Below are 14,052 nucleotides of genomic sequence, written 5' to 3' on the forward strand. Positions count from 1 at the left end.
GAGATATTACAATGTTATGGTGTTGGGGAAGTAATGAAGTAGAAATACCTTTTACTGTACTTAAGTACATTTTTCTGGTATCAATACTTTACTTCACTATAAATGTTTCTGACATTACTTTCACTCACTTTTACACAAATATCTGTACTTTCTACTTTTACACGTTAACTTGAGTGAAAAAGTCCAGTCAGTACTTCAACTTTTACCGGAGTCTTTTTAAACATGAGTATCTGTACTTCTACTTGAGTGAAGGATGTGTGTACGTTTGCCATCTCTGCAAATACGATAGTGGAACTGAAGTAACTTTTTCTTGATATGATTAACATATTATTATTATATTAACATATCATTCCTTTCTATAACCCTGTATCTTTAAAAAATGATATCTGAAAGTGTTGGATTGTCAATTAGTTACACAAAGAAAAAGAAAATTCTGGATATATGTACTTTACAGTACGTTCTTGACCTGCATTAATATTAACTGCTTTCAATTTCATATCAAACTTGGCTTCAGAAATTCTTTCAACTCTTTTAAAATTCTACTTATGCTCTAATCATTGATTGATCAATGATTTAATAATTTTTAAACCAATATTTATAATGTTTGTTTTTAGATAAATACAGTATATATACACAATTAATATAGTATTTAACAGTTGAAAATAACATGAAAAGATTAATTCGTAACAATTAATCTTTGTAGTCTCTAGTCAAACATAGGGCTTTGGGTTTAGCCAGTCTCAGTAAACTGTCGTCAAGTCTTAGAACAATATTTTTTTCATGACGTTTCCTAAATGAGTTCAAATCTTGTGTGACAGTACAAAAGTGCCAATATATATGAAGATGAGGTAAGGGTCTCCATGGGGATGACACTCTCAACTGTCATAACTCTCTTGCCCCGGAAACGTGGAGAGGACAGGAAACTGTCAATACATACCGGAACATTCTACCAATCTACACAGGAAGTGAGCCCCTGGCCAGCACCTGTACTAGGATGAGACAAAATGAGACAAGTAGGAAATGGCGTGATTTTAGCTGAATAAATCCAATGATTCCACCCAAAATTATTTGTATGGACTGAGAAACGACACAGCTACAGAGAAGAACAGAGAGTCTGGCCCGGCCTCACCCACAGGGGAGAGACCGGGTGCCGGCCTCCTTGCGTGGCCGAGGAAGAGTGGCCTCAGACGTGGGACTCATCCAGGTCCAGGTCCACGGGGGAGAGGGGCAGGCGGCGGGGTGTGCGGCGGGGCGAGTGGCGGGGCGACAGCAGGGGGGCCAGGAGGGGGTTCTCCGTGCCCCCGTCCTCACTGATGTGCAGCAGGGTGTCCGTGTGGCGCAGCAGGGACTTGGTGTCCTCGTCCCCGGGACTCTCCTGGATCTGGGAGGGCGCCGGGGGAGCGGCGGGGCTGGGCGAGGGGGCGGTGCCCAGGACTGGGAGAGGCGGGGGGAGGGGGGAGCAGGTGCGAGAGGGCGGGGTGGGTGAGGAGGCGCGGGAGAGGGAGGGAGGGGGAGACAGACTGCTTCGAAGGCTCCATTGCTCTCTCTTCTCCTTGCTGTCCAGGGAGGTTGTCTCCTGGGGGGGGCAGGTGTGGTCACGTCAACAGGACTGACACAAGCAGTTGGATATTTGGATAAACAGATGTCCATCAAATTATAGACACAAATGAAACACAAAATATCTAGCTAGGTTTGCTACATTCAAAATGCGATTAGCAACTTAAATACTTGTTCATGTGAGGACTCTCATATATATACATCTCTCTCTCTCTCTCTCTCTCTCTCTCTCTCTCTCTCTCTCTCTCTCTCTCTCTCTCTCTCTCTCTCTCTCTCTCTCTCTCTCTCTCTCTCTCTCTCTCTCTCTCTCTCTCCCCCCCCCCCCCCCTACCTTTGTGTTGGCAGGGCAGTGAAGGTCAGCCTTGACTGTGGCCTCTACACCCGAGGTGGGAGTAGAGGCGGCGGGGGCTGTTGGAGTCGGGGGCCCCGTGGAGGCCGGGCTGGGCTTCCTGCTCTCAGGGTGGGGCCCCGTCCCGCTGGGGGTGGGGGACCTGGAGGGGGCCGCCGCCCCCTGCCGCTGCTGGGTCTCCGTGAAGGTGACTGATCTCTTCTGGTCCGTGTTGGCTGCGGAGACACAACAACTCACCTCACCTAGAGCTCCCTCTAGTGGACTGCTCACACAACAACCACCTTCATCATCATCATCATCCTCGTCGTCGTCATAGTCACCAGGGGGCAGGGTGGGGCAGGGAAGGGGAAGGGGAGGGGTATGTAAGACAGACATGCAGAGCGTCCTATCAGGTGTGAGAGAAACAGGGGGGGGCGTGGCCTAAGCGTTGCAGGAGAGGGTGGGGGGGGGGGTGGGGGAGTAAGAGTCAGGCAATCTCACCTTCACAGTCCAATAAAGTTTCTTTATTGAGAACAAGACAAGGCATAAACAGAACAGAACGACAGAGTCAGTTATTGGGGCTGGAAGACAACATGGACGCAGACACAACAGACGGCACACGGGAAGGGGGTGACGAGGATTGGCACGGGTCAGTTCAAGTCAAGCGCAGCGGATCGCTAGAACTACGTCTGACAGCACCGAGCACAAGCATGGTGCTCCAACTGAACGCGTACGTGTGCTTGATCTGAACTGCAGGGTCGTTTATACAGACACACAGGCACAAACGGACACACACACACACACACTCATGCTGTGGTTACCCAGTGGTTTGGTCTTGGGCTGGATACTCCTGCGCGTGGTGGACAGTCTGGCTCCAGAACGACTGCGCGGCTCGTTGGAACTCTTCGGAATGGACAGCAGGGGGCGCCGCAGCTAAGACGAGACACACAAGAGCGGCTGAGTCCAGCTCTGTGGACGGGCAGCGGAGTGTTCCAGAAGGACAGACAGGGCGCACTCTCACCTGCCTGAGGCCTCTCTTGCGTCCCAGCGGAGCCTGGAGCAGGTTCTGCTGGCCCGGCTCACTCTGGACACTGGCCACTCTGGACACACAGAACCACACAGAACCACACAGAACCACACAGACAGACAGACAGACAGACAAAAGACAGACAGACAGACAAAAAGACGGGTAGACAGGTAGAAAGGCAAACAGAGCCAAATAGACAGGCAAGTAGAGAGACACACAGACAGGTAGACAGACAGACAGACGACAGACAGACAGACGACAAGTATTCAGACAGACAGAAGACAGACAGAGACAGACAGACAGACAAACCAGTTAGTATGCCCGGTAAGCCCAGTCACTCCTGATCAACTCTCCAGTCTCCTTAAGTAGGAGGAGCCCCAGGAGAGTTTAAAAGGAGCTCCACCCATCTCCCATCACCCAATCCCAAACCACACTGACACAAACAGAGTACAGGACACCCAATCACAGAACAGGAAACACAGTCAGAATCTGCCATGTCATACACCAAAAACACCAAGGGGATTGTGGGGGCTGGAGTATGGAAATGATTTCATACATTTTACACTTTTTTTTACACTGGTTCAAAACTGGTTCAAAACTCAAATGATTATACTTCGGAAATAATAAATCATACAAATATAACCAAATGAAAGTGTTGCTGGTTTCCACTCCAGTGCCCCATGCCCCTACAGATTGGAGTTCAGATCCAATTTGAACAGCGAGAAGCCCGGAACACGTAGAGTATGGACACACCATGGCACTAATGAACAGCTGGCTGAGATGGGCACCACCAATGACAGGACGGAGAGAGAGAGAGAGAGAGAGAGAGAGAGAGAGGGAAGGAAAGAGAGAACTCCCTCATACTCACACAGCAGTAATATGAGCTGGAAATGGAATGTGGCTCAGTGCTCATGTGCAGAGATACTGGCACACCAGACACCAGAGAGGGGGGGGGGGGGAACTAAAGGTCAAGAGGGGGGGGGGGGTATGAAAGGTGGAGAAAGGGGAGGGGGCAGATAGGGAGAAGAAAGAGAGTCATGGAGAAGGAAGAGAAGGGAGGGGGCGTGGAGAGACGAGAGGCTTGACTGGATGCGCATGAGTGGTTTCACGGAAGGGTGGGGCGGGGAGGCGCCGGGATAAGCCCCTCCCCTCCTCGCCGCACACCCACAGACGTGTATCATACAGAGAGAGAGAGGGGGACGGGACGCACACACAGGTAAGGGGGCGTGACACTGTACCTAGACAGGTTACCCTCGTCCATCAGGCCCTGGGACTCATCTAGCACATTGGGCTCACTGCAGAAGGGGGGCAGGGGGAGAAGGGGGTTTAGGGAGAGAGGAGATGCATGCAGCCCAGATCCAAGGCCACTACTCTGGGGAGGAGGTGATGAGGATGGGGGGGGGGGGGGGGTCTGGAGCTTCATGTGGAGAGCTCTGGTTCATGTTCTTTACCAGATACTAACACAGCAGGTCTGAGCTGAACTACAGAATAAACAGACTATCCGCTGTCAAGCTGTAGAGAGAGAGGTTAGGCACTAAAGGCTCAAAGAAATAAACACAGAATTACTGTGGCTGTAACATTCCAGTGGAGATAAACAAACAATATAAACAAACAGGAAACAAGGAGCTGCTATGTTAATCTTCTGGAGGTGTGTGTCACATCATTGTTAGGGGTGCGCATGTCTGTATTTGTGTGTGTGTGTTTGTATCTGTGTGTGTGTGTGGGTGTGTGAGTGTGTGTGTGTACCTGTGGCTGGGCAGCATGTTGCTGCGGGGGTGTTCAGGGTGAGGGGCGTCTGTGGTGTGTGTGTGTGTACCTGTGGCTGGGCAGCATGTTGCTGCGGGGGTGTTCAGGGTGAGGGGCCTCGGTGGTGTGGCTGGAGAAGCGACGCTGGGCCAGAACCTTGGGGAGGAAGGCCTCCTGCTCACTCACCACACTGGGGATACTCATGGAGTCATCTGGAGACGGAGGAGGGAGAGGGGGGAGAGAGAGAGAGGAGGGAGAGGAGGGAGAGGGGGGAGAGAGAGAGGAGATAGAGGAGGCAGAGGAGAGGGAGATGAAGAGATAAATATATGGTATGAATTGTCAATTAACTGATCTAGTGTGCAAAACTTATTTCCTTACTATATGCAATATGCTGTACATTGAATCAAGTGTCCAGTAACAGAGAGGAGACATGCAGCAGGTAGAAGGTAGAGGACAGACAGGAGAGATGCGGGAGGTAGACAGGAGAGATGCGGGAGGTAGACAGGAGAGATGCGGGAGGTAGACCGGAGAGATGCGGGAGGTAGACCGGAGAGATGCGGGAGGTAGACCGGAGAGATGCGGGAGGTAGACCGGAGAGATGCGGGAGGTAGACAGGAGAGATGCGGGAGGTAAAAGGGTCTGACTCTCTTCGTCGTCCTCGTCGGTGCGGCTGAGCGTGTCCTGGGAGGGCTGGCGTGATGGTTGGCTCTCCTGCTCCCAGACGGTGCCGGTGCCCGTGTTGGAGCGTGACATGGTGGCCAGGCTCAGACGGTACGCTGACGTGGACGTGCCCACCGTGCTGATCGACGTCTTCCCCTGGTACGCTGTTGGTGTCACACACATACACACACACACACACACACAAACACGTTAGTGAGTGGATCCGATCATTCAAAATACTCTACTGTACAGTTTCCATCCCAGAAAGTTTCTTTTTTTAATTGTCTTTTTCATCTTGTTTGTATCTGTAACAATCTTACTGATGTACATCAACAAAAAGGTGGAGAGTGTTTGGGCGGGGCGTGACCCCAGCCTGACCCCAGCCTGACCTGAGCCACTGTGGACGGCTTCCTTCAGGATCTTCAGCTCGTTGTTGAACTCGGCGAACAGAGAGCTCTTGCAGAGCGGCCGGGGGATGAAGCGACGCTCCAGCTGGTCGGCGATGTGGTGGCGAGCTGTGATCTCCTCCTGAGACTCGGCTGGCTGGGTGAGGAGCTAGCGCACACACACACACATGAATACAGACACACACACAGGTACACTGGAAGGTGTGAAGCAGCAACACAGAGAGGTGTTGGAGAGGAGAGAGGGGGGAGGGGGGAGAGGCAGTGCTCACCTTGCACTGTATGAAGGGCCTGAGCAGGACGAAGATGGGGATCCTCGTGCGCACGATGAAGTCGATGAAGTCCCAGAAGGCCAGACCGCCGACCTTCCTCAGCGCCATCTCCTTCACCTGCAGGCTGAGGCGATACCACTGCTGGCCCAGCTGCCGCTCGAAACACACCAGGACCACCTTTAGAGCTGCGGAGAGAAACACCACAACCAGCTTTAGGGCTGCGGAGAGAAACACCAGAACCAGCTTTAAAGCTGTGAAGAGAAACACCCTAACCAGCTTTAGAGCTGCGGAGAGAAACACCCTAACCAGCTTTAGAGCTGCGGAGAGAAACACCCTAACCAGCTTTAGGGCTGCGGAGAGAAACACCGTAGCCAGCTTTAGAGCTGGGGAGAGAAACACCCTAACCAGCTTTAGGGCTGAGGAGAGAAACACCACAACCAGCTTTAGAGCTGCGGAGAGAAACACTGTAGCCAGCTTTAGAGCTGGGGAGAGAAACACCCTAACCAGCTTTAGGGCTGAGGAGAGAAACACCACAACCAGCTTTAGAGCTGCGGAGAGAAACACCGTAGCCAGCTTTAGAGCTGGGGAGAGAAACACCCTAACCAGCTTTAGGGCTGAGGAGAGAAACACCACAACCAGCTTTAGAGCTGGGGAGAGAAACACCCTAACCAGCTTTAGGGCTGAGGAGAGAAACACCCTAACCAGCTTTAGGGCTGCAAAGAGAAACACCCTCCCCAGCCCTACCCCAGCCCTCCCCAGGGGGTGGTGGGTGCCCAGCCTACCCAGGTAGGCGGCCTGGCTGGTGGACTCGGCCAGCCCCTCCCTGCGCAGGTCCTTGCTGGTGTCCCCGGGCGTGGAGCAGTGTGCGGGGGACGAGTCCAGCATGAAGTTCTTGGTGCGGGAGGTGCTGAGGATGCGCGGGGGCAGCAGGATGTTGATGACCGTCTGCAAGAGCAGCAAGACCTCGGGCTGCTCCAGGTGAGGGCTGTCTGTCAGGGGGGAAACATGATGATAACGATGGGGGTCAGATGGCTGAGCGGTTAGGGAGTCGGGATATTAATCATAAGGTTGCCGGTTTGATTCCAGGCCGTGAAGATTATGTTGTGTCCTTGTGCAAGGCACTTCACCCTACTTGCCTCGGGGGGAATGTCCCTGTACTTACTGTAAGTCGCTCTGGATAAGAGCATCTGATAAATGACTGCTAAGTGTAAATGAAACATACATCTGTTATAGATTTCTATATATAGAAGTCTGCTATTGAGTCGAGGAGGAATTGTCTTTCGATGACATTCAGTCAATCTCAGTATACAGTACAATGTACAGTGTATCTGTCTGTCCATAGTGTGCCATGATTGTATCTCTCCATATCATTCCTGTCAGGGCCAAGGTGCAATACTGTATATATGTGTGTGTGTGTGTAAATGTGGTACCTTTGCTGCCTGAGCCCACCGTCAACACAAAGGGAATCAGCAGGTTCAGCAGCATGCCCTCTCGTCTCTCCTGATTGGTGAACGGCGATATCACATGACTGAGAGGGAAGTCATCCTTTAGCGCCTGAGCAAGGAGGGGAAATTGAGTTGGTCAGGATCAGAGCCAGGGGTCAGAATCAGGGTTAGGACCAGGGTCAGGGTTAGATGGTTGGGGTCAGGGTTAGGACCAGGGTCAGGGTTAGAGGGTTGGGGTCAGGGTTAGGACCAGGGTCAGGGTTAGAGGGTTGGGGTCAGGGTTAGGACCAGGGTCAGGGTTAGAGGGTTGGGGTCAGGACCAGGGTCAGGGTTAGAGGGTTGGGGTCAAGGTTATGTTATGATGTTGTGAGAGCTCTGGGTGTGTTCTGACAGCAGCAGGTGTGTTGTGGGTGCTACCTGGATCTGTAGGGCCACGAGGCGGACCACGGCCGTGCTGAAGGGGAGGGGGGGGGACAGGTAGGGGCTGAGGTGGAGCAGGGGCAGGCCATCAGCCACGCTGGAGGGACCCACCACCCCCATGACCTGGGACACACACACACACATGTTTTTGTTTTGGCATGTACTGTACATGTACACATTTTTTGGTGCATTTGTGTGTGTGTGCTCCTCACCAGGTTGACACAGACGTTAATGAGAGAGCGGAGATGAGGAAGGAAGGAGATGATTGGCTGACGCTGGAGGGTCAGACAGATGCCCTCAATCAGACTGCTGGCTGCTTCCCACTCCACCTGCCTCCTACACACACACACACACACACACACATACACATATACACACACACACAGACGTTTACGCACACTCATACATGTAAATACACACGTACAAATACACACGCACACACACTTAGTTAGAGTCAGCCATTAAACCAATCTGCTTATCAAATATTGAACACTGTGACACATACCTGATATATACATTAGAAAACACACTACACGACATGTGCACTACACTACTTATACACTACAGTCAACATCACACCCAAAAAATATTCATTTCAATCTAATCAGTGGGTAAAAGGTGAAATGAACTGATTTGAAACAAGTATTGTATTGAAGACCTCTACTTACATTAAGTAACAGACCAGTTCCACAGACACCAGCACTGAACATCTATAGCTGACACACTGCACCACCCACACACTCTAATCTATACAGCCCAGTAACACAGCATGTACTGCACAACACACACACACACACACACACACACTGAGGCTCACAACAACAGCCACACACGCAGACACCACACAAACACACACCTACCCAGAGACGCACGCACACACACAGACACAAACAGGCACACATGCAGACACCACACACACACACTGAGGCTCATGCAAACCGGCACACACACACACCACACACACACACACCTACACACAGACACACACAGCCCCATAGAGACACACACACAGCCCCATAGAGACACACACACAGCCCCATAGAGACACACACACAGCCCCATAGAGACACACACACAGCCCCATAGAGACACACACACAGCCCCATAGAGACACACACACAGCCCCAGAAACGGCACAGGCATCACATCACCACAGAAGCTGGGTTCTAAGTGGGCGGAGCCCCACACAGCAGCAGCAGCAGCACGTGACGGCTACGGCACACGGTAAACGGTGACGGGCGGCAGAGAGAGAGTGGGTGGCGCGCGGCGCGGCAACAGACCTGGAGCACAGAGCCTGAGGGCGAGCGCACCTGAGCGTGGGCATCTTGTGGATCTTGTTGAACATGCGGTCCAGCCTCTTGAGGATGAGGATGAGGGCGGGGCGCACCGCCTCCGCTGTCCAATCGGTGATGGGGAGCATCTCGGTGACGTAGCGCCGCAGGCCGCGGCTCTCCATGGTCAGGGTGTCGTAGGGCGCCAGCTTCAGCAGGGCGTGGGCGATCTCCGCCAGCCTGGCGTACACGCGCAACACACACACACACGCGGGAGTGATGTATATACGTGTGACACACACACACACAAATGGACATTCTCTCTCTCTCCCCTCATCCCTCCCCTCTTCTCTCTCACCTCCCCTCCTCCCCCTGTGTCTCCCTTCCCTCCTCCCCCCATCCCTTCCCTCTTCTCCCTCCTCTCACCTCCGCTCCTCCCCCTGTCTCTCCCCTCCCTCCTCCCACCTCCCCCCTCCCCTCTCACCTCATGTGGGACTTGATGTCGAGCAGTTCCAGGGCGATGACCCGCGGCTCCCCGGCCACGCTCTGCAGGATCTTGAGGCGCGGCCCGCAGTGCTTGTAGAACTCGGTGCAGATGTTGAGCAGCGACTCCCTGGGCCTCCTGAACTCCTCCCTGGCGATGCGCTCGTCCAGCTCCTCCCTGGGCAGGCCCTGGCCCTCCTCCAGCAGGTGCAGGTTGTCCCTGGATACGCGGCAGGGGGGCCCCGACATAACATGGCATAGCATTACAAAACAGAGTCTAATATGACATACCATGACCTAAGATGATGTCATCCAGGAGTGTGCAGTGTGCTCCTCACCGATTGGCTCCTCCTCCTGACATGGTGTGGTTGGATGCGGTCGCTCCTTTGTGTCCCTGTTCACAGCGGCTTATCTGAGGTGCCGTCATGGGCCTGGGGTGGGGGCGAAACAGACCTTAACTACTGTGTCCAACTCACAACGGAAGTACCTTGGGTGTGAGCGTGCGTGTGCCTAACCGAGTGAGGGACTCGGAGCTGTACAGCAGGGCCTGCAAGGAGGTGGCCAGGGCGGCGATGGCGGCTATCTCGTCCCTGGCGGCCGAGGCTGACTCCATACACATGGTGTTCCTCTTCAGCTTCTGCAGGAAGCACGGCACCAGAGCCTCCAACACCATCAGCATCTGGAGACTGACACACACACACATAGACACACACACAGTGTATGCAAATGGGGTGTGCGAATACAGGTGTGTGTACTGTAGGGTGTGAGTGTGTGTGTACTGTAGAGTGTATGTGAGTGTGTGTGTGTGTGAGAAGGTTCTCCTACCTCCTAAAGGACTCAGGGGCGTAGGCCACCACGGTCACACACAGCTTGATAGACTCACTGATGGAGAAGGCCAGGTCCTCATTCCCATAGCAGAAGTCTGAAACACACGCACACACACACACACACACACACACGTGTCACATACAGGGGAAGAAAAGGATGTGTGTTTGTTAGTGTGTTCATGTATGTATGTGTGTTTGAGTATGGCCATGTTAGCATGTGCAGGTGTGTGAGTACGTGTGTGTGTGTTTACCCAGTGAGCGTAAGGGCTTCTCAGCCTTCACCAGCTCCAGAGCGTCCAGCGCATCCTGGGTCTCTCCCTCCAGAGACACCAGCAGGTCGAACAGGCACTGGGCAGACACCCCCTTAGACAGGCCTGTGCTGGTGCTGGTCTGCAACACACACACACACACACACACGCACACACGCACACACACACACGCACACGCACACACACACACACACCATGGGAAAAACCAACTTCATCACCAGTACTGTACACATACCGCACTATACATTCATGTGTGGGAATGTTCGTTTTCGAGTGTGAGAGAGAGACAGAGAGAGAGACTGAGACACAGAAAGAGAGAGACAGAGACAGACAGACAGACAGTGCGTGTGTGCCGTGTCGGTGTGTGTGCACATGTGTGTGTGTGCACGTGTGTGTGTCTCACGGTGAACTCCAGCAGAGGGGCCACGCTGGCAAACAGCTGCAGGACAAAGGGCTTCCTGTGCAGGATGTAGAACTGTCTGCAGCAGAACTCCACCCCCTGTCGCAGCAGAGGGTTGCTCTCATAGTCAGCATAGGCCTGCAGCAACAACAACTTACTGTCAGCATGCACCTGTGTTTGTGTGTGTGTACAGGTGTGTATATTATAGTGTGCGTGTGTGTACAGGTGTGTATATTATAGTGTCTGTGTACAGGTGTGTATATAAAGTGTGTGTGTGTGTACAGGTGTGTATATTATAGTGTGCGTGTGTGTACAGGTGTGTATATTATAGTGTCTGTGTACAGGTGTGTATATAAAGTGTGTGTGTGTGTACAGGTGTGTATATAAAGTGTGTGTGTGTGTACAGGTGTGTATATTATAGTGTGCGTGTGTGTACAGGTGTGTATATTATAGTGTCTGTGTACAGGTGTGTATATAAAGTGTGTGTGTGTGTACAGGTGTGTATATTATAGTGTGTGTACAGGTGTGTATTTTATAGTGTGTCTGAGTACAGGTGTGTATATTATAGTATCTGTGTACAGGTGTGTGTAACGTGTGTGTGTGTACAGGTGTGTGTAACGTGTGTGTGTGTACAGGTGTGTGTATTATAGTGTGCGTGTGTGTACAGGTGTGTATATTATAGTGTGCGTGTGTGTACAGGTGTGTATATTATAGTGTGTGTACAGGTGTGTATTTTATAGTGTGTCTGTGTACAGGTCTGTATATTATAGTGTCTGTGTACAGGTGTGTGTAACGTGTGTGTGTGTACAGGTGTGTGTAACGTGTGTGTGAGGTCTGCCTACCTGCAGCATGGTGGGCAGGATCCACTGGTAGCCACTGAGGGAGAACAGGTGGTTGAAGTGCACAGCCGTATTAATGGCCGTGGCGGTGTACTGCCTGAGGAGGGCGCTGTCCTCGGGGTGCAGCAGCAGGGCGCCGTTGAACACGCTGAGGAAGAGCATCATCTCGTCGCCCCAGGGATACTCACTGGGCATGCCCAGGAACATCTCCTCCAGCAGCTTGATCCACAGCACCTTGTGGAGGGTGTCCAGCCCAAACAGCTCCTTGCCTGGGTGGGGAGATCCACACACAAGGGGGTCGGGAAAGTTTCCAAACATGGCTGTCAGTACACCAAAAACCTCCCATCTTCGCCATCGTAATCTAAAATCGTGAATTTATATCCACATTTTCATAAAATTGTATGATGAAAAAATGAAGAAATTGATAAGAATGTGAATATGAAAATGAATAATCTAATAAAACCTCCCGCCCCTGCACGAGAGTAAAGTGTGTCTAATGTGTGTCCGATCTGTTGTAGTTCTGGAAGGTCAGACTGGCCTACCCTGGGGCTCGTTGAAGAGGGAGAACTCGGCGTCGATGGCGGTGCGGGGGAAGGAGGGCAGGCGCAGCAGGTCTTCCTGGAGCAGGGACACGTGGGACTGCTTATGGACTGCCGGCATGTTCTGGGTCAGAGAGATGAGGAACAGAACCCGGCCCACCTCCTCCAGCTTACGGGAAAACACCTGGGGAGAGAGGGAGGGAGGGAGGGAGGGAGGGAGGGAGGGAGGGAGGGAGGGAGGGAGGGAGGGAGGGAGGGAGGGAGGGAGAGAGGGAGGGAGGGAGAGAGGGAGAGAGGGAGGGAGGGTAGGGAGGGAGGGAGAGAGGGAGAGAGGGAGAGAGGGAGGGAGGGAGAGAGGGAGAGAGGGAGAGAGGGAGAGAGGGAGAGAGGGAGGGAGAGAGGGAGGGAGGGAGAGAGGGAGGGAGGGGAGGGAGGGAGGGAGAGAGGGAGAGAGGGAGGGAGGGAGAGAGGGAGAGAGGGAGAGAGGGAGGGAGGGAGGGTAGGGAGGGAGGGAGAGAGGGAGAGAGGGAGAGAGGGAGGGGGCAATAAATACACCGGACTGTATTTCAAAGTAGAGAGAGAGAACGAAGGGGAGATGTAATGGGTAGGTGGGTGGGCGGGGGAGGCAAAGAGAGAGACACAGAGAGAGAAGTCTCTCCTGTACCTGTTTCTGGATGAGCTCCTGGCCCTTCTCCGGGAGCATGTGGACCAGGTTGAGCTGAGGAGAGACAGACCTCCTGAAGGGGTAGATGTCCCTGACGTAGGTCTGGAGCACACAGCAGAAGAGGTGAGCATTAGAGATGAGGGTCGAGCACATACAGGAGATTAGAAAAACTACGATATTAGGGTCAATCTTTGGAAGCAAATCAGTGACATCATGTTTTGAATTTTAAAAGGCATTGAATGCTTAATATTGAAATTTAAACATGGTTTGATGGTTTTGAATGCACCTCTTTAAAATTACAATAAACATGTAAAAAAAATATTCAGGACCCATAAATTAAAGCAAAAAAATGTAAAGCTTCATAAATTCAAATAGAACAATTCACATTTCAATTTTAAAGATGTGAATTCAAAACCAACAAATTCCGTGGTGTTTACATTTCAATATTAAGTATTCAATGCCTTTTAAAATTAAAAACATTATGTCTTTGATGGTAATGTCTATGGTGTCTTTGATTTGTGTTTTTGATCTGGGGTTGCCCTTCTGATCGATACAGAACTAGATGAACTAAATCAATTGCAATCTGTGAATTCGATACAATTTCTCAAATATATTTGTCTCTGTCACATTCAATACTGTTACTCATCCTGTCTTCCAACCTTGGAGTAATGGATGAGGTTCCAGCGCTTGTCCATGAGGAAGTAGTGTGCAGAACGGGCCTCGGGAATGTTAAAGAACTCCAGACACTCCTGTTGTAGACCGGAGTTTAAGACAGCGTTAAGTCCTGTTTACACCAAGAACGAGAACTAGAACCGCAACGATAACTGTAATGCTAACAGCTACGCGCTGAGGTAAGTACAGGCAGGGGAGACAGACTGACCTTGAACAGGGCTTCAAACTG

General features: G+C 51.9%; 1 protein-coding gene across 1 annotated transcript in view; it reads right to left on the bottom strand.

The window, feature by feature from the left end:
- Positions 1 to 471: 471 nt before the first annotated feature.
- Positions 472 to 14,052, bottom strand: part of LOC136966444 (protein unc-80 homolog) — a 36,760-nt gene continuing 23,179 nt past the window's right edge. Inside the window, 24 exon segments of the mRNA XM_067260951.1 lie at positions 472 to 1,576; positions 1,889 to 2,121; positions 2,707 to 2,818; positions 2,907 to 2,985; positions 4,151 to 4,207; positions 4,729 to 4,870; positions 5,303 to 5,482; positions 5,708 to 5,873; positions 5,995 to 6,179; positions 6,777 to 6,983; positions 7,425 to 7,548; positions 7,857 to 7,982; positions 8,072 to 8,195; positions 9,170 to 9,370; positions 9,615 to 9,867; positions 9,950 to 10,044; positions 10,129 to 10,299; positions 10,439 to 10,535; positions 10,692 to 10,830; positions 11,113 to 11,247; positions 11,952 to 12,217; positions 12,491 to 12,671; positions 13,152 to 13,253; positions 13,811 to 13,900. Of these exon segments, the coding sequence (XP_067117052.1) occupies positions 1,184 to 1,576; positions 1,889 to 2,121; positions 2,707 to 2,818; positions 2,907 to 2,985; positions 4,151 to 4,207; positions 4,729 to 4,870; positions 5,303 to 5,482; positions 5,708 to 5,873; positions 5,995 to 6,179; positions 6,777 to 6,983; positions 7,425 to 7,548; positions 7,857 to 7,982; positions 8,072 to 8,195; positions 9,170 to 9,370; positions 9,615 to 9,867; positions 9,950 to 10,044; positions 10,129 to 10,299; positions 10,439 to 10,535; positions 10,692 to 10,830; positions 11,113 to 11,247; positions 11,952 to 12,217; positions 12,491 to 12,671; positions 13,152 to 13,253; positions 13,811 to 13,900 (3,858 nt within the window). The 3' untranslated portion in view covers positions 472 to 1,183.

Source organism: Osmerus mordax, chromosome 22, assembly GCF_038355195.1.
Source record: "Osmerus mordax isolate fOsmMor3 chromosome 22, fOsmMor3.pri, whole genome shotgun sequence".
Lineage (NCBI taxonomy): Eukaryota > Metazoa > Chordata > Actinopteri > Osmeriformes > Osmeridae > Osmerus > Osmerus mordax.